Source organism: Cygnus atratus, chromosome 8 (assembly GCF_013377495.2).
Source record: "Cygnus atratus isolate AKBS03 ecotype Queensland, Australia chromosome 8, CAtr_DNAZoo_HiC_assembly, whole genome shotgun sequence".
Classification (NCBI taxonomy): Eukaryota; Metazoa; Chordata; class Aves; order Anseriformes; family Anatidae; genus Cygnus; species Cygnus atratus.
Window position 1 is genome coordinate 9,751,480 of NC_066369.1, and position 25,504 is coordinate 9,776,983.

Here is a 25,504-nt window from a genome sequence, read left to right on the forward strand (position 1 = left end):
CCTGCACGAAGGGGGCGGTGAAGCCGGGCGCTCCCCTGGGAGCGGCCCCACCGCAGCACCCGGGCCCCCTCTCCCCCTTTGTTCCTGTTTTCCAACAGGGTTCCTGAGGGGAAACCTTTTTCCCACTAGCCAAAGCAGTGCCCAGAGGCAGGAGCACGTAGGAGGCAGGAGGAACGTACAGGAGGCAGGAGGAACGTACAACGCCAGCCAAAGCACGCCATTCCCTGTGAAAGGCGATCGTGTGGAAAACAGCAGCTAGGGAGGAGAGCTGTCATCTGCACAAGGAGGAAATGGGTAAAACAGACCCTGCACCCGGGTGATGGAGTTGTTTTTGTTGTGAAATCTCCTTCGTAACATCTCCTAAGTGAAAACCAACCCCAAAGCACTCAGACAGCTTCTCCCCAGCACAGCTGGGAATGACAACCCCTCCCAGTCACTACAGTCCTCCCTACACAATCCATGGTGGGACTACAGAGGCAGCACTATACAGACCAAGGCATTGTTAAGGGACTCAGGGAGGGCTGCTCTGTAACAAACCTGAGCCCAGATACCTTAATGGTATTTTCAGCCTTAAAAAAAAAACCACCATAAAACTTGCTCAATTAATTGTATTACTGTTAAAAGTTACTGGCCAGGACTGTTGATTTACTGCTGCTGCTGTCTCTTGGTTCCATTCCCCAGCCAGAGCTGGTCTCTCGAGACAGTCTGTGCTCAGGACAACGCTGGCATTCAGTGACTTGAACCCCAAACAGACCAAAAACTAATCCTGGCAACCCAGAGGAGAGTCCTGAGGACTGTGGCAGCTTTTTGCCCTGCCTCCCAAGTACAAACACTTGCAGCCCAACATCCTGGGAGATCCTGCGATCCAGCGCTATCACGGATCAAGGTCCTTCTGTGCGTGGCAGCAGCAAATACAAGATGGGGCTGGGAGAGAAAGGCAGCGGTGGTGGTGAGGCTCTCAGGCAGCAGGAGCAGGCACAGCACGGCCCATACACAGACTCACAGGGCTGCTAACTCCTTTTCCAGCTGGCAGGCAGGAAAAGGCACCCTGAAGACCTGCCACCCCCCTGAAGACAGACACCCTCCCTCTTCGTCTGCCCTCTCAGTCCTTTGCAGGTGGTGAGTAGCTGGAGGCACAGGCAAAGTGATCTTTATCACTTCCACTGAGTGCGTGATTTTGCCCTCGGGGCCTTAAAATGTGTTAGAAAGAAAATCCCAGCTTGGCTTTCTGATTGCCACCTGGAGTGAGCAAGCCCCACGGAGGGGAAAAGCTCTATTTATATATCAGCAGGGCAAGTGGAGCTTGTAATCGCATCCGGCACTCCAGCCTGCTGTGCTCACTTTTAATCCCCTTCCCTGCAAGGTGCAGCTCCACCACTCAGGTGGAAACTGTGCACAAGGTCCCAGGTCCACACGAGGAGGCTGGGAGATAGCGCCGGTAGTTCTCGGGGGCACCATTTCCCTCTCTCCATGTGAAATCTTGTCAGACGCAGGCCAAGCAGGACAATGCTGCTCTCACCAGAAGACGGACAGCAAAAGAAAAACCAGGAGAGTCTGATCTCGCCTCAGTGAACGTCCCTGGCTTGGGGCTGGAAGGAACAAGGGTCGCAAAAATAAAAGGGCAGACAGAAATGCCTCAGATACCTGAGACCAGGACTGCAGCCAGCCAGAGGGGAAAAGTCGTGTCTCTTGTGCCAAAACACATCGGTGCCACCCACTGGGGTGCTTCGCTCCTGTTTTGTCCAACACAGGGCCCCTACACCACCCCAAGCTCCCCGGCCTTGGGGCATGAGCCCCAGGCACCGGATCGCAAGGAAGCAAAAGGAGCTGGCACTCGGGACCACACCACGTCCAGGTGAAGGGCTCTGAACGAGAAATGGGCTCGGGGTTTACCCTGGACTGATTCAAGGCCAGTTGCCGCCCTCCTGCTGCGTCTCGCATCATTGGGCTAAGGGAGCTGGGCTTTACACGCTTCTCACTTCTGGTTAATAAAACACTGAAGAAAAAAAAAACCAAAACACCACCTTTCCCAGCAGTGGAGAGCAGGAACATGCAGGAACTTCACATGTACAGTCAAAAATAGGTTTACTGGAATGTCTTTAGTCACAGCTTTAAGCAGCAATACTGAAAACACCGAGCTTGTGCATTCCCACGGCAGGACCATAAATAAAGTCTTCGGGACTGTAAAACCTAATTATTACTTTTTTTTTTCTTTTTGCAAACGAGAAAAACACCACCCTTGCCGTTCTGCACCGAAGGGTCAGTTTCCTGTAACATAATCAGTGGCACGTTTCTCTTTTGCTGTTTTCCTCCTCCTTCACCCTGGGGAAAGGACAGAGCCCCCTCTGCCTTCCGCAGCAGGGAGCAGGGAACTGCTCCAACTGGAAGCAATATTACAACCCAACCATATATACAGATAAACCGTGACGGCAAGTAGCCAGCTCCAAAGCAGAGACCCAGCATGCCACGAAACGAGCGTTTTGGGAACTGAATCTTCTGTTATAAAAACGTCAGCGGGAGCCGGGTACTCGACCGAAAGAAAAAAAACAAAAGGGTCGTTTGGCAGTTCTCAGTGCTCCGTTAGAGCTGGCTACTTGCCACCACCGCCTCCTCGGAGGAGAACAACTTCAAAGCTATATACAGGTATCTCACTTAAGTTACACAGCAGTTTGGTTATCCCAGAGCCAGCTCCATCAGCGTCTCGGCTGCCCCATCAGGTGTGGTACTTCAGGACTATGGGTACTGGAAAAGAACACAAAGGAACAAGCTCTCAGCCACGCCCCTTCACACGCGACGCCGAGCAGCACCAGAAAGACAACCCTCCTCTCTGTAGTGACAAACAGCGAGCAGCTGCAAGGGAAAGTGTTTCCAAGCTCAAGCCAATGCAATCTGCTGCCTGCACACATGCTAGACAAAATTTCCTGCCACCTTCGTCTCCTTCCAGCTTTCCAGAATTAAACCAGATGGGATTTTCCATGAGTCTCTCTCCTTCCCCAGTGCTCGACCCCGCTGCCAGCTCTGCCTCTCCTGCTTCTACCTGTGGCAGCAGGCAACAGGCCGCGGGGGGCTGCTGAAGGGCAGCAAAGGAACTGTTAAAGAGCAGCCCCCAGAGAGAACTGATGAAAAAAAAAAACAACAACAAACAGACCCACTGGCACAGAAGAGCTGTGCTACTGTGCTGGGCTGCTTGAACCCCTGGAGCACGTCTTCCCCCTGCCAGAAGAAACACACTCGGGTTGTTATTACCTGTTCACTATGAAGAGCTGCTTGCTGAAAATGAAGCAGCCCGGCCCCTTCGGGAACGTTTGCTGGAAGCAGACCCACTGCAAAGCGGCTGATCAGCGCGGGAGGCCTTTGGGAGACACTGCTCTGTGTGAAACCCTTCCAGCCACCCCTACCAGCCACCTCTGCCAGCCCTCCGTCAGTGCAACGTTGGCTTTCTGTGGCAAGTCGGGGGGGGCTTGGCTTGAGCCCGCTCCTCTGCATGCACGGTTAAGCCTTGCAGAGGAGAAGCACGGTGTGGGCTACGTGCACCACTTGTGACTGCTGAACAGAGTGAAGAATTTCAGCGCCAGCCATGGCTGGAGTGACCCAAAACTACTCACTGATGATCACGAGCAGGAGGACAACCACCACCAGCGCTATGATCGCCTTCATCTGCAAGAGGAGCACAGAGGCATGTTACGCGTGGTACCCTATGTAGCTCCTGCATCTTCCCAGCTAGAAAAATGCTTCAGTTTAGTTTTTATTTTTAAACTCTTGGCTTCTCCATCCTCTACCAGGGGAGGGCAGGCAACCACCCCTCCACCTGGAGCGTAGATGATCCCTCACAGAAGAGAGGCCCCAGCAGGGCCAGCTCAGGAGGGAGGATGGCTTCAAACCGTCTTGCCAAGAGCACTGCATCTCACAGGGACAGTGTCCGGCTTAGCTGACTGAACCCCACGTTCTCCAGCACAGGAGATGCCTCCAGCTGGCTCCTGTATCCGCAGCACCACCTCCAGGGGTGCCTCCAGGAACCTCAGCCTGCAGTGCTCACACTGTTACATGCAAACCTATAGGACAGGTATTCAAAATTGCTCCCTTGTGTTTCCACCACACAGTGACCCTGTCGCCTGGCCCAGGGCCGGAGGACCCGCGTGAAGAAAACCATTCCAGCTCTTGCTCACCTTGCAGCCTCGCCACCACATCTGCCTCCGGAGCTGTTTGGCTCTGTTGCTAAAAGCTGTGGCATTGTCCGATAAGCTTTCTGCGGAAGGAGGGAAGAGAGGCGATTCAGCAGTGCACACAGAGCACCCGCTCATCCCAACAACTCCACTCCATTTCAAGCAACGAACTTGGCAAGATGGGAGAAGACCAACCACAGTGGGATTCACCCAAGCCACAGCAGACGCCAACACTACACCCCTCGCTAGAGAGCGCACACAGACCGGAGGCCCACTGAGCCCCCTTTGTGCTGCCTCCGCCCTCTGAGGACAGGAATTCACTGTGCAAGGCAGCAAACAGGCTGACAGCTGAATGCTCAGGGCCAACGTGGGACAGACTAATCTACGCCAGCGTGAAGGACCAACTAGGTCACGGCATCCAAATGCCTCCCAACTAAAGCCTCGGCACTTCCATGCCTAAATCTCTTACAAGGTTGCCTCCACAACGCTGCAGTGACGATGTGCTGGGCTCTGCTGAGCCCACAGGGGAACCAGGATGGCTGAGCACCAGCTGGCTGCAGGAAGAGGCCAAGGGGCAGCTGAAGTGACAGAGGAGGGAGCAGTTCCTCAGGGCGGTTAGACCCCCAGGCTGCTGGGTGACCACGCCAGGGTGAGAGACCGACCGGTGACTTATGGACACCAGTCAGCGTGGGCTGGGGCTGTGCAGAGCAGCAGCAGAAGGCGGGAAGAGGAAAACAGTCAGAAAGATAGACCTGCAGCCCGAGGCTGGGAAACACCCCTGTCAGGCAGAACAAATACAAGCCCAGGTCTGTCACCGGGCACCTGGTTCTGAGATGAAACCAGGGAGCCTGGCCCAGCAATGGGGAAGAGATGTGGGGAAAAGGACAGACAGACAGCAGAGCTGCACGTAGCATCGCACCTGATTTATCCTGCAGGTCGTCCAGCCGCTCGCCTCTTTCAATCACCTTGGTGATGTTCTCCTGCATGACATCGATGACTTCGTCCACCTGGTTCTGGACACTAGAGCAGAGCAAAGCAAAGCCGAGCCAGCGTGAGTGGCAGGAAGCAAGCACCTCCAGCCGCACGCTGCTGCACCGACCCTTGCTCCGAGCTGCCCAGGACGATGGGGTGAGCTCAATGGCAAAAAAATCAAGGGGACAACAGTGGAGGGAGGCTGAGGGGATGCTGAGAAAGTTAAAGGCACGGCATCGTGTGGGGTGGATGTCTGGGAATCCCAGGTAGGGCGGGCAATGCAAGGGGCTCTAAGGGAACGCTGGAAAGTCAGCAGAAGTGGGGGACCCTCCCATTAGGGGCAGGCACGGCGATCCAAACGCACCATGTGTGCAGCAACCACCGTCACAAGCACGCATCTGTCTGGGGATTTAAACTGAACAGCTTTAATGCAGTGCTAGGACATCGCAGTACTTCCTAACCGGAGCGGTGGAAACCTTTCACACACAAATGCAGGAGGAAAAGGCACTGATTGGTGTGGGCGGGCACCTTTGCTGTAGAGGAGTTCACACCAAAGCGGGGAAAAAAAATCCCACCTCATCTTCCCAAACTCCACAGAACCCAGCACCGCACCTTCGTTAAATAACTTGGAGTGAAATCAAAGCAAGTTGCACTCCCCTGCTCTGGGAACCGAGCTGCAAAATGAAAATCCACTCTGCCAGGGGCCTCGAGAGGACAGGAAAGAAATTGCTGATATGAACTGAACCAACTTATTAGAATCCATCTTCTCATAGGTTACGCAACTCTGTGGGTAGTCGTTTCAGTGAACAGTAGCCTAAATCACACCCGCAGGGTTATTATAAATGTATTTATTCACTCCATAAAAAAGCCACATTGGTAAGAGAGAAAAATTCTCCTGGTGGAAAAATACTGCTACGGGCTGGTTTGTATTTTGGAACTAAATACACTTTTATTTTCCTGGAGATAGAAATAAGAAATTTCTTGGGGCCCTAGGGAGACAATGGGGTATGTCTGAGACATACCGATCTCAGAAAGTAAGTGGCAACAGCAATGTCTTGGAGGCAACACCACACACAAGGCAACGACACTGAAACAGCTCCAGGCCGCTCGCTCTGCACGAAGTCTTACATTCAACTTCTTAGCGTGCATTGATTTAAAAACAACTAAGCACTTCAAACATATCAAAATATATCAAAATGCGTATTTGTCATATACACAGTGTGAATAGGCCACTTCAGCAGCTGTGTTGTTAGACACATGCAGCTGCTGTTAGCAGTGCACCACTGGTGTCCCCAAGGGGAAGGACTGCCACTACCTCATCATTTCCACCTACACTCTCCAAATTATCCAATTTCCATATTCCTCTTTGGACCATCCAATTATCCATCTTCCTCTGTGGACCCACTGAAAACCTTCTCCTGCCCACTGGCATCACTTTGATAGAAAATTCAAAGATGTTATTTGCCAAAATAGTTTTTTTTTTTTTTTTTTTTTACAGCGGCTCCAGACCCAGCTGCACCACGTGCAGAGCCATCGTGCAGCATCTAGCCTCGGAGCAGCCGGTAAGAAGAGGACAGCACAACCTGCACCATGACCTGGGAAAACAGGGGCACAAGAGACCCGGAGCAGCGTGCCCAAAGCCGGTCAGTGAGGCCCTGCACAGCCAGGAACAGGGCCCCGTCCCCGAGCCTCAGCCGATGCTCTATCTAATTAGAGGCCACTATGCCTTTAATTAAAAGACACTGAGTTCTGGTTCGCACTGACCTAATTCTCCTGTCTCCCTGACAGCTCGGTGCCTCTTGCTGAGCAGACGCTTGTGCCGAGATGCACACACGAGGAGCAGCTGCAACGAGCAATAGTGGCTTCAATGGAAAAGCACACCGTTACTTATCCTTCCAAAACCAGGCAAGGAGAGCCACTAAAAGAAGAGGCTTTTTTCTCCCCCTAAAGCTCTAGAAAAAGCTGGAAACGCAGCAATGTGAGGGGGCTTCCCACCTGAGCATTTCAGGTCAGGCTTTGTAGCGCTGCTGCACTGCAGCTTCTGGAGCGGGAACAGCCAGGCGAGCCCTCTGGAGCCAATTTCTGACTCATCAGCCCTCGTACGGCACATGCCGGGCTCCAGCAGCACACGCAAACCCTTGCTTTATTTAGGATGCCATAGGAAAAGAACCTGCCTTCCCCGTGCTGCGTCTCTGCATCCGCCTACACCGCGCGGCAGCAGCCCCTGCCTTGCACACTGCTGGCAGCTGCTCACCAGGCGTTTCGTATCTGGAGGGGAAAAGGCACAGAAAATCCCCCGACGTCTCAGCAGAAACCTGCCCCAAACCCACGAGCCCATTGCGATCCACCATTCATTTTGCAAGGTAGGAGGCAGGCAGCAGAGCTGCACAGAAGGTGGCACTGAGGACAGGAAGCTCGTGTCACCCAGTGCCCCGAGGATATCCACCCCACGCAGGATATCCACACACACAGCCCCACGACCCTTTCTGGGGCAGCAGGTGACAAGGTGGGAAGGAGACGTGCTTTGCGAGGGAATTTCTTTACCAAGGCAGAGAGGCCATGTCCCAGCTCAGAGCTGCAAGCGACCCTGCTACAGCTCGGGGTGAGAGAGGAAAAGCAGAAACATCTGCTATCCCAAACAAGCCAGCCTGGCAGAAGCTCTGAGGACTTCACATCAGTTTCATGGGCAGGAGAACACATTTTCAGTATGTAAATGTTTCTAAAAACATTACTGGTTTCAAAATAAGGAGATTTCCTCCCACAACAGATTTGTAACCAAGCTATTTTGGTTACAGCTACAAGGGGGAGCACGCCAGGGTACAATGCACATGGGAACATGCAGTGCAATGCCACCCGTGTCCCCAGCCAGCGCAGTACAACAGAGGTGCTGCTGTGGCCCCAGGGCACCCCGAAGTGTTACAGGGGAACAGGGACAGGTCTGTGACTTAAAGCTGCTCTGCTTTATTGGAGCAGAGGATGGAGCTCAGGCTCCTGCCTCCCAATATGCATCCCAGCATCCCACCTCTTTTCGTTTGAGGTGCTGGAAAACTGCTGCGTGCCTTCACTGCCTATCCATAGCCTGGTTACACAGCTAGCCAGCCCCCGCTACCAGAAATGAGACATTTCACAGATGGGAAGTGGAGACAGCAATCAAGGCCTGAACTCTCATAGGTATTTCGAAATTTTACTTCCTTGCAAAGCAGACACATGAGCACCCTGATTCGCTATCTGATGCAAGCGAGAACCCCGGGAAAAGGAGGAAGAGATTGAGGCATGGGATGAAACTTTGCTCTCCAGGGCCCCACACCGTGCCTTAACTACATGCAGCCAGCCCTTGCTCTCTGCTCTCTCCCACCTGTCACTGCTACAAGAGATGTCTCCCCAGGAAAGGGCTGAAAGATGCACAACCTATGCGCTAGCCATGCAGTTTCAACAATCCCCATTAGTTTGGCATGCTGGAGGTTGGAAACTCAAGTCACATCAGGCAGAAAATATCTTCATGTTTTCCTTGGCAATGGAAAACGAATCCACTAATACACGAAGCACGTTTCCTGTTTGGGAGCTGCTGGCTTTTGACACATACATCGCATGTATTTCATTCCTGCCAGATTTCCAAGAGAAATAACGTAGAATACCTGCCAGGAAAACGGGCGAGACAAAAGCACAGAATATCTCCCGTGACCCTTCTTCTCACTAACGACTGCAAACATGATGCTTTTAACAAGGGTGGCAAGTGCATCCAGTCAAGGCAGCAAGAAGAGATCCATCAGCGCTTAGCTGGGTTTAGGCTCTGCTTCTTTTTGCTTCGCCTGTTCCAGAGTGGGAGAAAGAAGCCTTGCCCTTTTGGCCACCCTGGGCTAGCTATTGAAAAACTCAAACTCTCTGGGCCGGTCACAGTGTTGGACCAACAGTCCAGCATTCTTCAGACGTCGTAAACAGGCCACGCACAGCCCATGGGACGGGCTGCTCAAGGCTCCTTGTTGTCTCTCCGGTGTCTGTTTGCAGCCAGCATGACACACTCCTATTTTCCATCCCAAGTTGATGCAGGGATATTAATAGCGCTGTGTATTCCAGGGCAAACCATGCCCAAACACCCCTTATTGTGGCAGTAACCAAGGGAAAAAGGCAACAGCACCTAGAGCCAAGCTGTGCAGACACTGCAGAGGCAGGAGGCCAGCGCGGCAGTGGGAGCAGCCCTTGAGCACGAGGCACGGCTGCCCGACAGACCTCTGCTGTACTCAACGAGGGGCTATCAGCACTGAACCGTGCCACAAATCACTGTTTTCAAGTTGCTTCTTCAACACAGCTGCGAGGAACGAAGTGGTTTATGCCTCCCTGAAGCCTCTGTCCTTGAGAGGATTATACCCAGCAATGAAAAATGACAACATGGTCTCATGTCACCTTCAAGAGAAAGCCTGGACTAAGGATGGGGTCCCCTGCACATCCATCCACCTGTGACGAGCAGCCAGGCTCTGGGAAGCTCCTGCCAACTCTTGCCTTCAAGACATTCCTGCTCTCCCCCTCCTCAGGAAACAACACGGGGTCTGCAGCCAGACAGACTGGCAGCGCAACAGAGAAATCACAGGGACCAAGATCCGGCTCCTGGTGAAGCACAGGAGCGTGCTGAGCCTCATCCCCAGCACGAGCAGGAGCCTTAATCCACTGGCACATCCACCTGAGAGCAGGAACATCAGCAGTACATGAGTGGAGGTGGTCTCAGAGAGAGCCTGAGGGACCACAGCGGCCACCAAGTTACCAGGGGAGCTTCCACCCCAACCAAGCAGCTGCTGGGACAACAGAGCCCAAACTTCCAGACGTACCAGGGGAAAATACAGCATGGGGGCACTGTCACGCTGCCTCCTGCCATTACTACTGGCTCTAACTTGTCTCCTTCCCCTGCAAGGTTTGCAGTGTTCCCCAACATGTCCTTCTGCAGCTGAGCCAGCATCAAAGGGCTCTGCTGCCAAACTCTCCACCCTGACCCAAGTCCGCTCACTGCCAAGGACAGCCAGGAAAAGTTTCCAGTCTTGCCCCTCACATTCGACATGTTCCGCACCTTTCCTCCCACAATCCCGTTACTTTTTCCTCTGCCCAGTCCTCCATCCCGTTCCCTTTTGTGCCTGTCTTCACACCTCATTTTCTCCAGCCCTGTACAGCTCCTGCCTCTCTAGCTTTGTCCAGCTACGTCTCAGTTCTCCAGATGCTCAAATTCCTCCTTAAAATGTCTTTTCCTTATAGCGTTTCAGCAGCAACCCAACTCTCCTTTTCCTCCTCTACTGAAACAAGAACAAACTGCATCATTATGACACCAGGCATCAATCCATCCGGCACAGGGGCTGGTTTGATCAGAAACGTAAACCACACAACAAGAAGCAACTATGGCACGCTGCGAGTGCTTATTAAATAAAGCAATCAGCACTGATGAGAGCAGACAATAGATGCTGTTTTGTAACAGACACCCTAGATACTAGAGCCTAGAGAAATGTAGTCACTCACTATCCCAAGGGACACATCCCATACCAGGTCCACCAGACAACCACTCTCTGGCTACAGGCAAGCCTCGGACATGTTGTGAAGTGACTGATGCCCACCCACGAACCCACCAGTTCCTGGGTGAATTCTTCTTTCATTTTTCTTCCCTTACACAGCTGCAGTGCTGTCCACCACCTGAAAATACACTCTCCCCTGCCTCCTGAAGACTCCCACAGCCCTTCTGCCTGGCCAAGACAGCTGGAAGAGATGAGCTCCCATTTTCCTCCACTCAGGCAAGACACAAGACCCTCTGCAAACCCCTTCTGGCAGAAGAGGACGAAGGAGCAGACGTTAACCCCCTTCTACACCTTTTCATCGACGTGGGACCCCACTCGCACAATCGGAGCAGGCTGCCAAGGACCACATCCAGGTGGCTCCTGAAGATCTTCAAGGAGGGAGACTCCACAGTCTCAGGACCACCTCTGCCAGCACTCCATCACCTGCACAGTAAAGTGTAGCAGGCAATATCAAAGGCCTCACTGGAGGGCACCTCAAAGAAGGTCAAAGAAAGTCAAAGAAGGTAGAGGATCCTAAACACATCGTGCCATCTCAGTCATACTGCTCTTCAGTGACCGTGAATGAACTGTAGGGGCAGAGGATATAAACAGAAGGAGCCAAGACGAATTTTATAGCTGCTGATTTCCATGTCAAGAAAACAACAACAAAATACCCTGCCCGCATGTTTGTGCTAACAAACCTCCCAAACCGAGTTGCTTAGACCCAAATAACTTTGCCTTCTGGACTGAAATGATCCACTCTTCTCCTTCGGTTAGGTATTTAAACTCAAACCCACAAACCTCTAAGCTCCTCTAAGCTTAAGTCACTTCACTGTGGACTTGTAAAACTCAGAACTCTCCCTAATTACGTCTTATCTTGAAGAACCTAATTTACACTAGCTCCCAATGAGTCATCCCAGCGCTGCACCGGCTTCTTCCTCGCATGAAAAAAAAATCCCTAATGAGGAGCAATTCTGAGGCTGCTCACAAAACAACCCAGTCGGATCAGTGCCTGGTCATCAGCCTCTGCCCAGATTTCTGTTCTGGCTCTGCGGAGGCCAGCGAAGGAAACAGCACCACGAGAACCAGGGGTCTGTGAACAACCCCCCCTTCCCATTAAGTGCAACCGTTCCATCCCCAGTAGCTAAGGGCAGGGCAAACTGGGGCACGGAACGAGCATCATCCAGGAAATGACTCGCTGAGAGAAGGAGTCAGCACTCCCTCCTTCCTTCTTGCACTGTTACAGTCAATAATCCTCCTCCAGCTGTAATGGCTTCCTGTTTGTCCTGCTGCTCGGACCTCCTGAGTCACTGCACATCTCCGGGTCACCTCTGCCAGGTTTTCACCTGAGGAGGAGACCAGAAGGCCAGCAGCTGCCTGAAATAAATGGTCCCTGTGCGTTCCTGACCACTTGTTTTCTTGAAACATTGAGAAGCAAGTTACAAGACGAAGGAAAAAAAAAAACACAATGAAGCAAGAATGGGCTAGATAAGGTTAAAATTCAGGGGTAATACTCCAGAAGAAAAAAAAATGATAGAAGGATGGAACAGGTTATCACCAGAATACAGCAAGGGCTTTGGAAACTCCACTTTGGTGCTGTGATACAATCCTACCCCTTCACCTCTGTTAAGAGGCAGTTCATTGGTAACTGGAATCAAATTTGAGATTTTCCCTAGCTATGGGCAGGTAGGGTGGGAAATTACGATCAGAAGAAGCAAAGCACAAGTCACGTTCCTATTCAGGATCATGGAGAAATGCTCTGCCAACAGAGCAGCAGGGGCTTGTACTGACAGAACCAAATATTATCTGAATGACACAGAAGAACAAGAACTCACTGCCTGATCTTGTCATTTCTGGGTCCAAATCTTGGTCCAGAAGGCCCCCTCCTGCAGTACAAAAGAGAGCAATAACGATGAAAGATACAATGAAAACATATCATTAAACCAAAGACTCGAGATATACACAAGAGAATCAACGCCTTGCGGAGGAAGTATTGTTCTCATGCCTCCCATCAGCCCCTCCTATGTCACGCAGAATGTGTGGCACCCCAGTTTTACACAGGTGACACCTATTAAGTCTTAATTAACGCTTGATGATAAGGCTCTGGGAGATCACCTCAAAGGAATAAAAGGTTTTGATCGCAGCAAGCCCCCACCTATCTGTCAGGGAGCAGCTTTTGGTGTTCAACACCTCCGGTCTCAGAGCGTTAGGCAGCAAAGACACCACATGCCCTACGGTGTCCATTCAGAAACTCACAAGAAAAAGTCTTCCTCTTCATCCGAATCTTCTTCCAAAAGGTTCCTCTGCGAACAAAGGAAATAAAACCATCATCAATAAGCATCCAACGTTTCACACACACGTTTCCAGGATGCCACCAGCATCCTCTGCCCACAGGTTTGGAGATCAGCAGTACTTCCCAGGCAGTAGGGTGGCACTGTTTCTCTCCCCTTGTGGCCAGGGGCAGAGCTGGATGTCCCTGTGCTGTTACCAGCACCCAGGAGGTGTCTGTGAGCTCTGCAGGGTACAGCCTGATGCCCAGCTCCGCAGCTCTGGGTTGTGACAGCACTCGCCTCACTGCCACCGAGCCAAACTGGATTTGTAGCCACTGCTGGTTGCCCAGGCAGGTGCAGATCCTAATCCCAAGCATCAGTAAAACATCCAAAGATACAGAAACAGGTGGTGCGTGTTGGACCCTGCTTTGGAGCAGAGCAGGCAGAACCCCTGCTCAGGCCACGAAAGCCCTCCCAGCTCAGGGGACGACCCCAGCGTGGACCCACAGGATGATCCATCCTCGGTCTCACCAACTTCAGCACCTCCTGCAGCCACCTGGAGCATCCCAAGCGCACAGCAAGTCAGGTGCAAAGCTGATTTGGAGGTCACTGCTTCTGCAGCCAGCGGTGACAGCGGGCATAAGGACGACGACAGGAAACCCCGTGGTCCCCGTATACCACACCGGTCCCCATATACCACACCCGGGGGTCAGCCCTTCCGCCCCGCAGCCCGAGGTGAAGGCTGCGGGCAGGCTGGGAGCAGAGGGGGCCGGGAGCTTGGCTTCACGCTGAAGGGCTCGTCCCCCAGCACGGGTCTCCCGCTGACATCCCCGGCGGGACGGGGCAGGACCCAAGCCGAGGGGACCCCCCCTCGCCGCACCGCGCCCTGCCGCACACCCACTGGGATGCGTGGGTCTGGGACCCAGGACCCCGCACGCTCCCCCCCGCTCCCCCCCGCTCCCCCCCGCTCACCCGCTCGCTCTTCACCGAGCCCGTGACCTCGTCGTCGTGCAGGTGCCGCTTGAACTTGGGGGGCATGGCTCCCTGCCGCCGGGGGGCAGCGCGGCCCCGCCGCTCAGCGCGCTGCGGGCCCGCCCGGCAAATGGCCGCCCCATCGAGCGGCTCGGCGATCGGCACCGCGCCCCGACGGACAGCGCGGGGCGGGGCCGCACCGGGAGGGGGCGGGGCTAGGGCGGGGGAGGGCGGGGCTAACGCGGGTGGGGGCGTGGCCAGAGGAGGGGGGAAATTTCCGCCGCCCGCGGGCGCAACCGCGGGGAGAGCCCCGGGGGGGGGGGGGGGGGGGGGGGGGGGGGGGGGGCGCTGGTCGGTTCGTTCCTTTGTCCTTTATTTTCTTTCTCTCTCTTTCTTTTTTTTTTTCTTTTTTCCCTTTTTATTTTTCTACTTTTTTCTTTTTTTTCTTTTTACTTTTTTCTTTTTTTCCTCTTTATTTTTTTACTTTTTTCTTTTTTTCTTTTTACTTTTTTCTTTTTTCCCTTTTTATTTTTTACTTTTTTCTTTTTTCTTTTTACTTTTTTCTTTTTACCTTTTTCCTTTTTTGATTTTTTCATTTTTCTTTTTTCATTTTTTTTCTTTTTTCATTTTTTCTTGTTTCATTTTTTCCTTTTTTCTTCTCCTTTTTCCTTTTTCCTTTTTTCTTTTTTTTCTTTTTCTTTTTTCTTTTTTCATTTTTTTTCTTTTTTCATTTTTTCTCCTTTCTCCCTTTTCTCCTTTCTCCCTTTTCTCCTTTCTCCCTTTTCTCCTTTTTCCCTTTTCTCCTTTTTGTCTTTTCTTTTTTCCTTTTTATTTTTTTTTCTTTTTTCCTTTTTTTTTTCTTTTTTTCCTCTCTTTTTTCCCCCCTTTTTTTTCCCATTTTTATTTTCTCCCCTTTTCACTTTTCCTGCCTGGTGCCCTTGGGCAACCCTCCATCTGTCACTTCCACATCCCCCCCCCCCCCCCCCCCCGCTATTCCTGGCCGCGGCACAAGCCCGCGCCCAATAAACTCCATAATTAGAGCAAACCACCACAACACAGGGAGGGTTTGTTTCCCACCCCCCCACCCACAGCCCAGGACCTGGCACGCTCCTCACACCCCTGGGGGGCCGTGGCTGCCCACACCCCCAGCCCCGTTCCCCCTTTGGGATTCACGCTGGTGCTGCGGGGGTCCCGCCGCCTCCACCCCCTGGCCTCGCGGCAGCCCCTGGCACGCGGCCGCCAGCGCAAATATTTTGGCCTCGGCCGCCGCACGCCGCCGGAGCCTCGCCAGCACCCGGGGCGGGGGGGAACCGCGGGGATCTGGAAGCTTCCCTCACCCCCGTCCCCTCGGCCTTATATAAAAGCGGGCGGCACACGGGGCGAGCGAGCGGGACGGGACCATGCTGGGCGCCTGGCTGACGCTGCTGCTCGGGGGGGGCCTGGCCCTGGGCGCCCCGGGGGACACGGCCCTCTTCCAGCGTGCCGATGATGCTGGCGGGCGCTGCACCTACACCTTCACGGTGGCCAGCCCCGGCGAGGCCAGCTGCCCTGAGGCCGGCGGCGTGTCCCAGCTGCGAGCCGAGCTGGCCGGCCTGGCCACCCGCCTGAGCCGCCTGGAGGGCCTGGGGGGCTTCGGGGGCTCGGGGCCACGGGGAGCAGAGGTGGGGGGCGCCTGGACGCGGGGTCCCCAGCGAGCGGCTGCAGGGGGCTGCGAGGAGTTGCTGCGGGACAAGGAGAGGCTGGAGGAGGACAAGAGGAGGCTGGAGAGGGAGAAAGAGGAGCTGAGCAGGAGGCTGGAGAGCAGCACCCAGGAGATCGCCCGGCTCAGGGCCGCACGCTGCCCCCCTGGCATGGGGGGGCCTGGCCGTGACACCCTGCGTGCCTCCAGCAAAGGTAAGTGCTGGGGACGGGATCCCCCTGGGCATCCCATCCCATCCCCTCTCACCCCAAATTCTCACCCCGGCATCCCCCCCGGGTGTTGGTCAGGTCCCTTTGTCGTCTCCTCCCCCCCCCCCCTGCAGCCTGTGCCCCCCACCTGAAGCATCTGCTGTGCTCCCGGCCCCCCCTGCACCGTGCCCACTCGCTGTGCGAGTGCAGCCACCTGGGAGACCCCCCCCCAAATCCCGTCCCTATCCCCAAATCCCCATCCCCAAATCCCCATCCCCAAATCCCCATCCCCAAATCCCCTCCCCATCCCCAAATCCCCTTCCCATCCCCAAATTCCCTCCCCATCCCCAAACCTGGGCTGTTTGTAGCCACCAGAGCCACTCTCCTCACCGCATCAGCATGGGGGGACCACAGAAATCTGGGGGGACCCCCAGTTTCCCTCTATGGGACATTAAACTCGTCGGGGGGGGCAATGGAGTCAGCAGTGTCCCCCATCCCTGGGTCACCGATGAGCCCCAGCACAGGGCACCAGTACTCTGCATTTTGGGGGGCGACGGCTTGGTACCAGGGCTCACACTGCCACCCGGCCACCCCGCAGCCCCCAGGTGGGAGCCGGAGCCCCTCGGCTACCAGGAGCTGAAGTCGGAGAGGACGGAGCTCCCCGCGTCCCGGCTGCTGGAGGAGACGGCGCTCGGCCGCCCGCGAGCCGAGGACTCGGGTACTGCCACCGGGGCTGGGCTGGGGACAGCGGGGGGAACCTTGGGGACAGCAGAGGGGGGAAGTCACCGGATAATTCAGGATAACCAGGGCTGAAGGGAGAGGTCGGGAGCCCCGCGGGATGCATGGATCCCCTCACGTTTTGCATGCTCTGCCCTCCCACCCCCTGTACTAACGCCTCTGTCCCTGCTGTCCCCACAGACTGCGGCGAGCTGGCGTGGGTCGGGGAGCCGGTGGTGCTGGGCCGGGCGGACTCCATCGCTGGCAAGTACGGGGTGTGGATGAAGGACCCCGAGCCCGTGGCCCCCTTCACGCGGGAGACCACGTGGCGCGTGGACACGGTGGGCACGGAGGTTCGCCAGCTCTTCCAGTACGAGGCGGCCGAGCAGCTGGCCCGGGGCTACCCCGCCAAGGTGCACGTCCTGCCCCGGCCCCTGGAGAGCACCGGGGCCGTGGTGTACCGCGGCGGGCTCTTCTTCCAGCCGCGCCGGTCCCGTGCCCTGGCCCGCTACGACCTGCGGGCTGAGGCCATCTCCGCCGAGAGGGAGCTGCCCGGCGCCGGCTACCATGGGCAGTACCCCTACTCCTGGGGCGGCTACACCGACATCGACCTGGCGGTGGACGAGACGGGGCTGTGGGTGGTGTACAGCACCGATAAGGCCAAGGGGGCGATCGTCCTCTCCAAGCTGGACCCCGAGACGCTGGAGATCCGGCGCACCTGGGAGACCAACATCCGCAAGCAGTCGGTGGCCAACTCCTTTGTCATCTGCGGCACCCTCTACACCGTCAGCAGCTACTCAGCGCCCAATGCCACCGTCAACTTTGCCTACGACACGGCCACCAGCACCAGCCGGACCCTCAGCATCCCCTTCGAGAACCGCTTCCAGTACCTCAGCATGGTGGACTACAACCCGGCAGAGCGCCAGCTCTTCGCCTGGGACAGCTACAACATGGTCGCCTACCCCATCCGCCTCTCCCACGCGTGAGCGCTGACTGGGGACGCCGGGAGGACGCGCCGCGGTTGCTCCCTTCTGGGAACGAGCCAACTCAGTCCCCTCGGTGCCTGCTTCAGCCCCGGGTGACGGTGGGGACCCCACTCTGCCCAACCGCCCCTTGGCAGGGCCACGAATGCCTCCGCTGATGCCTCCTGTGAAATCCCGTTGTACTCCAAGGCAGCGAAGAGAATTGAAGTGCTTCTCCGGAGCTTGGCTGAGCCAGCGAAACGCCTCCCACTCCGGGAGGCCAGTGCAAGAGCAGGACCAGTAAGGTGGCATCTCCAGCTGGGGGCCTCGCTGCCTGCATCCCCCCCCTCCAGAGCCCGGGAGCCTCCGCGCTGCCTCTGCCTGCAGCTGGCCTCACCTCGCCAGCGGCTCTCCCACGCTGCTTCCAGAACCTGCGGTTTAAAATATTTATTGTAGAAAGGCTGTAGGAGGCTTGTTCTCCCCCAGCTGGGGGGACGCTCCAATAAACATCGCAACATTAACTCAGAACAAATGTCTAAGTTTCAGCGGTAAACCCTGGAGATTTGCTTGATTGAAAAGATTAAAATGGGCCACGGGGGGCAGGTTTGTGAGTTGGGCTGGCCAACGTGGGGGGTACAAGGCAGTTCTGCTGCTGCCGCAGTGCTGGGATTTGTGGCTGCTCACCAAGGGGATGGCACTGCTTGGAGCAGGGAGGCCACGGGAACGGGCAGCCAGCAGGTCCTGCAGCCAAGAAGGGAGGCAGGGGCTGACGGGGTGCTCGCCCCCAGTGGTGCAGGGTGGGCTCCTGGCCCCCTCTGACACCTGTCCTCACTGAGTGGTGCTGGTCACCCAGTGCCCCCCCCTCCCCCCCCGCCAGCACCAGGGTGGGGGACTAGAGCACGGCCCTGTTCTAGAAGGGCAGGGGACAAGGGGATGCCCCGGCTGCGAAGGCAGTGCAGGCCCCAACACCAGGCAGCACCCTATTCCCTCAGGGCCAGTGCGTTTGGGGGGGCTAGGAGGCTGCGGTCCTGCCAAAAGGCTGGGATGGGGCGGGGGGATCTGCCCCGGCTGGCAGGGGGCACAGGATGGGGCATAACCCATCACCCAGGCAGCCCTGTTTACTGCCTGTGGGCGGGTGAACAGGGAGGGGGGCTGTGGGTGGGCCCCCGCTGCCTGGAGGCTCAGAGCCCCCTTCTCCCTCACCGCAGGCCTGCAGCAGGGCTGGGACATCGCAGAACAACGCAGGCGAAGGCATCCCCCCTGCCAGCGATGCGCCTGCCTCGCCACCATGGCACGGCCCAGCAGCCCCGCGGCTCCCGGTGACCCACAGCAAGCATCCGTGGTGCTGAGCCGCTTCGACTCCCTCTGCACGCTGTGCCGGGCTGGGGCGGCCGCGTCTTCCAGGTCCTGCCACATCTGTGCCACCTCAGGCCTGGAATCCCCTCTGCTGCAGGGCTTGGGCGAGGTGGACCGGCAACACCTCCCCCCGCTGTCCGTCAGCCACGCCGTCTTCTCCAGGGACAGGAACCCAGTGCTGCCAGAGGAGCCGAGGGCCGCTCGCACCACGGCAGAGCCCGAGGCCTGCGTCATCTACACGCTGCAGCGCACCCGGCTCCGGGTGCTGTCCGGCCTCGGGGAGCCACCTGCAGCCCTGAGGGATGCTGAGCCCAGGGGTGACGCCTTTGCCCCGCTCGTGACAGCGCAGGGCAGCATCCCCGCCATCGATCGCAGCCCCATACCCCCCATTGAGACCAGCTGGGCGCTGTACGAGGGGAAGGACCTGGGGCTGCGCTGAGAGCTGCGTCCCTCAGCCGCCTGGTGGAGCGAGGGGACACCCTGCGGTCACCGCTCCGAGCAATAAACCCGCAGTCTGTGTTGGGCTCTCCTGGCCATCAATAAGGTGGGTGCGTGGGACCGTCCCTAGGAGCAGCTGAACCTCTGCCCCGCCACCCAGGGGTGGGTAAACCGCATGTCCCCAAAGCTGGGGCAAAAGCCAGGGTGAGAGCCCCAAGGCCACCAAGAGGGTCCCCCTGTGCGCTTGCCTCCTTCCGCTCGGGATGAGGGATGAAGGGACGGCTTGTTCCAGAGTCGCTGCGGGAAGAGCAGCACCAAAGGCTTCTCAGTAAGTCAAGACGCTGAGAGCAGACAGCCCCAACACCAGGAATTCAAGGCTCCCCGCTCCCTGCCAGCACCGGGGGCTTTTCAGGGTGGGAAGTCCATCATTTAATTGACTAAGAAAATAAACGAAAACAAGCCAATGTACACAGGAGTGCCAGAAAGCCTGGCTTGAGCTGAACAGCACTACGTACAGGGATTTACTTAACAGGCTTTTCAGAACAAGCCCAGAGAATCCCACCCCTCCCACGGCCCAGCAAGAAAGCGTGAGCTGAGCAGGGCTGCTGGATCCAGCCCCGCTCACTCTAATCCCCCTGCTCCTGCCTTTGAGAAAAGTTACGGTCTTTTCACAGAGTGAACATTATTAAAAACAAAATAGTGAATTCCCCAAACACAGTAGTTCCTTTACTTATAGGACTTTCAATGCAATTATTTGTGATGACCAGAGGTAGTCCTAGAAATGAGATTACACACCAAATGCCACTCAAAGACAAATCCAAGATATATTCTAATGTAAACAGCCAAGAGCAAATTATCTGGTTATGTGTCACAGCCAGTGAGCCTGGGTCACTGACTGAATGCTTAACCTGGCCTCAGAGGCAACCGAGGTGGTTCAAGGCTGTTTTGGCGAGGCTTACATCAAAATAATGCTATAATGTTACTACTAAATGCCCAAACATTTGCTTTTCATTAAATTCCGGCAGAAATATTATCCTTGTTCTGCTCAGCACGAGAAACATCCAAAAGCTTAGTATGTTCCCACTGCTGATTTTTTGAAATTCAGCTTACTTTTCTTTTTACTAGAGAACTGAAGATTAAACCTTTTAGCAGAATTCCCTTAAAAATAGAAAAGTTAGGTGAACAACTTCTCATTTTTAGAGGGTCCCTCTAACATGAACCAGGCAGAAAAATCACTCAGCTCTCCCACCTTCTTCCTTTCCCTGAGTGCTTACTGCAGCTGTGCTAGTTTCGTTCCTACAAAAGGGGCATTTTACCTGTGGGGTTACCTACTCAGAGGTTATTTATCCCATGCATCACTCCAGTTGCAGGTTACAGCACCTTTAACTAACCCAACTGCTGCAGTTCTGCAGGAACCGACCTCAGCAGGGCAGAACTCCAGCTCTGGTGCCCCCTGACCATCCCTTCCAGCCCACCAGCACTCGCAGAGCCACCTTCTTCCATACATCTGCATTCCTTGGAGGAATAATGCCAACCAGCACCTCTTCCCAAGGCAGAAATTGTTTCTCCGCATTGAGACTCCAAAATAGAGAAGAGGGTTGGTTATGATCTGAGCATACCCTCTGGTGGCCAGCTGAGAGCAGCACCCTCTCTCTCCCTGATCCCATCCTCCAGCTCTTCCCCTTGGCAGCCCCAAGTTGGGAGACTGGGAGGCCTCCACCTGTGTGACTGAGGGGCTGCTGCGAAGGTGCTGAGCCCTTCATCAAGCCCCAGTGCTTAGGGCCACACCAGGAATAAAAACGTCGGTAATTGTGTGGTTTGAATTTAAGGCAGTGAGTGGTCATTGCTTGGCCATTTTGGTGCAGCTGGGCCCTGTGGCAGTGAGGCAGGAAAGGCACAGTTCAGGAGCCTTGAGCAGGAGCAGCAGCACAAGAAGGAAGCTGCCTGCTTCCTTGGGCACAGCCTACGCCTGCTTCCCCTGCACGAAACAACTGCCTCTTGCTTTTGGCAGCCCCATGCTGCCAAACATCCCCAGCTGAAATCAGAGTAACAGCTGGGCTCATCCAGGTTTCCTCTGACGAGCAGATCTCTAGGGAAAAACAAAACACAAGTCTAACACTGAGCAGCTCACCAGAGGTGTAAGATCCTGTGAATGCAACCAGCTAGCTGGAAGCCCCGTGGCATGAGACTGTCACCGGAGAATGCGGTCAGGAGCAGCGAGCACAGGGAGAAACACACAAAAAAGCTGTTTCAAACTGTTTTTCTCTGGAAGTCTGCTTTCCCAAGCTGTAATATACGCTCTTCGCTTGACACGCGACGTTCAGGTGCTCTCCTTGCATCCTGCAGCACTCAGCTAATCATGAGATTACCAGGATACTTTATTTAGAGAATACTTTATTAGTTTCTGTAATCAAACCCATGTAAATAAGACCGTACATATTTAATACAGTGCGTTACCCCTGTACAAATGGAAAAAAAATTAGGTTTAACATTTCTAGACCAATATGGCTGTTAATTTCTGTACAATGCCAACTCACACTACAAGTGGGATACTTTTTTCCAAAGTTGACATCACAGCTAAAGTTTCCAAAAATTCAAATTATATATATATTTATATAAAAAGATAACCAATAGCAATTCACTAGGCATCAATAGCAGCAACAGCCTCTCCAGCTTCTGCAGTCATTTGAACAAAATTATACACATTAGACTTTCAACTCACTCTTCCTTCCAAAAAAAAAGTAAAAAAAAAATCCCAGAAAAAAACAGCAAATTCTGCTACTGATGTGGTACCTGGTGCTTTTTATTAGCTTTTCAATCATTGTCTGGAAAAAACCTCTAGAATAACATTATTAAAAACAGCTCCAGTATAGCACAGTCACTACTACATATCATAAGCAGGTACAGGATATCTTACATTCACAGAAGTATCATACAGTACTGTCCTACAGCTATAATACTAGAGGATACAATTAAAAAGGCATTATTTGACTTGATTCTACTTTCCAGCACACTGTGGACAAGGAGGTGGTGCGACGCAGCTCTGATATAAAGAATGCACCTTTTCGATAAAATTCATTTTAATCCGATAAGGTTTCTTTTATTCTTGTGGCACAGTTCTAAGTGCTCATTGCTGTATACAGACATAAGCTGGAAACCGTTTAAAGATCACTCGCTTCATATAAAGATAGCTGGACAGAGGTGTACAGAACAAATCTGACTATTGATGCAATTAACTTCTCAGCTCCAGAGGTGAACAACTGAGGGGGGAGTGGGTGTAGAGAACACAGGTGGCCAAGTAGCGTTTTCATATTGTGATCTAGATACAGTATATTGTCATCCAAGAAGCAACGGCCAGCAAAGCACTGCCTTCAGAGGGAAATTCAGCATCAGGGTTACCCTTTGTGTTATATTACATTAGGCGTCACACGGGTAGGGCAGCTTTGCCAGCTACGTGAATCCCTCTGCTTATTACAAGCTAGGAGCTTTTTAAGTCGCTAAAAACTTAACACACATTACTTGGCCCAGCACCATCTTCAGATCTGCATGTTCTCATACTCACGGGTTTGTAAGAAGATAAATAGCAGCTGAAGATCAGAAGAAAATAAGAGTATTCGTCTTGTCAGCTAGGAAAGTAACTCCCCAACCACCTGCTTCTCTGCTGTGCTATTCTGCAGGTCCCGGTTTGGGAAGCACACAGGTGTGTAAGCCAAAACCCATGCACACGTGTAAAACGTGCACACACACTACCAAAAGCAGCCTTCATGCTGTCAGAGAAGATAAAAGACCAAAGAACCTAGAGGCTGAGCTGGATAAGCAGCAGTTTAAATCCATAACTGCCGCTAGCTTCTACGTCCCTTTGTGTTGTTTAGAGCCCTGCAGGGAGAGGAAACCGCTGTCTCCCCCTTCGGGCTACAAATTCATGCTGCTGTCATCTCACCCACCCTACCCTCTTCCCCCACCTCCAAGGAAATACAGCCTCTAAGATTTTGTTTCTTCGGTTTTGATTGCCTGAGGTTTGATTGGTCCAGTTCTAACAGGTTTTGTTGCTGCAGCAGGTGCGGGGGTAGGCTTTTCCTCTGTTTTGTCTTGGCAGACTCCTGAAGAGTCAGCAATTGCCTCGGAGGGTTTGCTCCCGTTCTCGTCCACTTTTTGTGCTTTGCCTCCTATCGGTTTGCTCTGCTGCTGCTGCTCAGAAAAGAATCTCTGGGTGGACTGAAGTACCTCTGCTCTCTGTTTTGCCTTAAGAAAGGGAGAAAATATATTTACTGAAGAGATGGCACAGGAATAAAAGTGACTTCACAAAAGTAAATCCTAAATGAAAGGACTGACCACATTGGGCAGACTTTGCCAGAAAGGCACATCCATCCAGTTGCTTCCCAGATGCTACCACATCTGGGCACTTGGCTCCTCAGCAGTAGGTAACATTGTGCCTAGGCTTCCCTGGCTCTTTATAATCCTCACCCCCAGAAGAGAGGACCGAAGACAAGTTTCAAGCACCATCTAACACCTTCTTATGCAGCTAACTAGCATTACAGAACCTAAAAGTACAAACAGCCCACAGCAGGCCCAAACTGAAGCTTTGCCCCACAGTAAGTGTCAGACACGACCAGAACACATCTCTGCACGCTGCGTGACCCCAACACTGCCCCAGCTACGCAGGCACTGAGGGCCACGCTACCTGTTGTTTCTCCTGCCCCCTGCTCTGGGCTTCCTGAGTGCAGGGGCTGGATGACAGCGGCAGAATCTCATCTGAGCACCCCAAATTTCCCTTGTTGCTCGGACAGACTCCGGAGCCTGCAGTGCTAACTCAACTGAACCTGACTCAGGATTGTGCCACGTGGAGCTGAACCCTCAGCTGAAGGCTGAAGCCTCCAGCTCGAGGCAGGCACTCATTCTGGGAAGCACAAACTATTGCCTGGCTTCCTCCAAATCCCTCCCCGGGATCCTACTGGTAACCTCGACTCGTACCCGTTAAGCTCAGCCTTTGTGACCAAGTGTTTCAGCTGCAGTCGTACACTGTGCCTTTCACTTGTCAGTGCAGCACCGGGCACACCAGGGGCTTCGGAGCAAGCACTCGGTTCTCCTGCCCAGACTCGGGCAAAGCAGGAGCTGCACGAAGCGTCCAACCTTCTGGAAGCGGTGCTACAAGGCCCACTGCTGTCAGATGCCTTTTTAACACTACAAAGACCTAACTTATGCAAGGAACCCCAACCACGATACAGACACTAAGCCTCCATGCACCTCTTGATCAGTATTTTAGGCATTTTACAGAAAGCTAGGGAGAAAAAGTAGCAAAAGCCTGGAACAAGAGGTCTTGGTTTCAATACTGTGCAGCTGTCTCAAGAAGCCAAACTAGTAACAGAACAGAAAAATCTGTGAACCCTGATATGATGAACTGCAACAACAGTCTGATTTTACTGGAGCCAGACAGACACCTGAAATCCCTTGTGTAATTTCAGACATCCCCTGAGGTTAAGGCTAGAAACCTGGATGATTTGATCACAGGCACCCAAGCGTGACAGAATAACTTACATTCTTCTGAACAGCGCTTGCAGGGAGGTTCAGAAAACCAGGACTGCACGTCTGTATTTGCTGTGACAAGTTAGACCCAATTTGCAATACAGACTCAAGACAACACACTAAGCATCATCTGTTAGGCCTCCAGCTAGCATAAACTGGGGGTAGAAAATAAATCCTGGAGATTTGGCCTATCTAAAGGGGTAATCAATTCTGCTACAACCAGACCTCATCAGGAAAAGCATGCTCTTTGGCTTGTATACCTCAGCACATGGGTTATGGCAAATGACAGTAGATGAGGGAGCACCACTTATCCTCACAAGCAGCATAGTCTGCAGAAAACAGGTAGATGAGCTAAGTATCCAACGATGTCCCTAAGCAGACTCCCTGTCCTGCACTCTCCGCCTTGGCAAGAAGAGCTGGCCTCATCATGAAGGGTCCCAAAGTGCTCTAACAAGTTACACGACTCATCACCTGCTACTGAAATGCAGCCACCTCTTCTGTGGAGTGTTCATGTTCTTGTGTTCTGCTGGAGAGAATTGTCATGGGCATTGCAAGCCACCAGGAAGTGAATTAGCAGAATAACCTAGAAGCAAGGCTGGCTGGGATAGGAGGGTTCATGCTGCTGCTCAGAGCTGGGGGATATGTGAAATGCCAGCTAGCAGTCAAGTTCATAGGCTTCATTGCTCATTTAAAAATCCAGGCTCCTGAGAAGTAAC

At 53.9% G+C, this 25,504-nt stretch overlaps 3 protein-coding genes across 4 annotated transcripts in view; 1 reads left to right on the forward strand and 2 right to left on the reverse strand.

The window, feature by feature from the left end:
• Positions 1-2,068: 2,068 nt before the first annotated feature.
• VAMP4 (vesicle associated membrane protein 4) lies at positions 2,069-14,082 on the reverse strand. The gene is made up of 7 exons (XM_035537322.2): positions 13,906-14,082; positions 12,920-12,966; positions 12,499-12,549; positions 5,083-5,183; positions 4,167-4,246; positions 3,606-3,657; positions 2,069-2,742 (listed from the first exon to the last, which is right to left on the reverse strand). The coding sequence occupies exons 1-7, from the start codon at positions 13,969-13,971 to the stop codon at positions 2,714-2,716; spliced, it is 426 nt and encodes a 141-aa protein (XP_035393215.1). The 5' UTR covers positions 13,972-14,082; the 3' UTR covers positions 2,069-2,713.
• Positions 14,083-15,305: 1,223 nt separating this feature from the next.
• On the forward strand, positions 15,306-17,967 carry MYOC (myocilin). The gene is made up of 3 exons (XM_035537892.2): positions 15,306-15,798; positions 16,391-16,510; positions 16,711-17,967. Exons 1-3 carry the CDS (start codon positions 15,306-15,308, stop codon positions 17,493-17,495), a joined length of 1,398 nt encoding a protein of 465 aa, XP_035393785.1. The 3' UTR covers positions 17,496-17,967.
• Positions 17,968-21,642: 3,675 nt separating this feature from the next.
• PRRC2C (proline rich coiled-coil 2C) overlaps positions 21,643-25,504 on the reverse strand; it is a 70,659-nt gene continuing 66,797 nt past the window's right edge. For both annotated transcript variants that reach the window (XM_035537264.1, XM_035537255.1), the window contains exon 35: positions 21,643-23,507. In XM_035537264.1, coding sequence (XP_035393157.1) covers positions 23,247-23,507 — 261 coding nt within the window. In that variant the 3' untranslated portion in view covers positions 21,643-23,246. The remainder of the gene's footprint in view (positions 23,508-25,504) is intronic.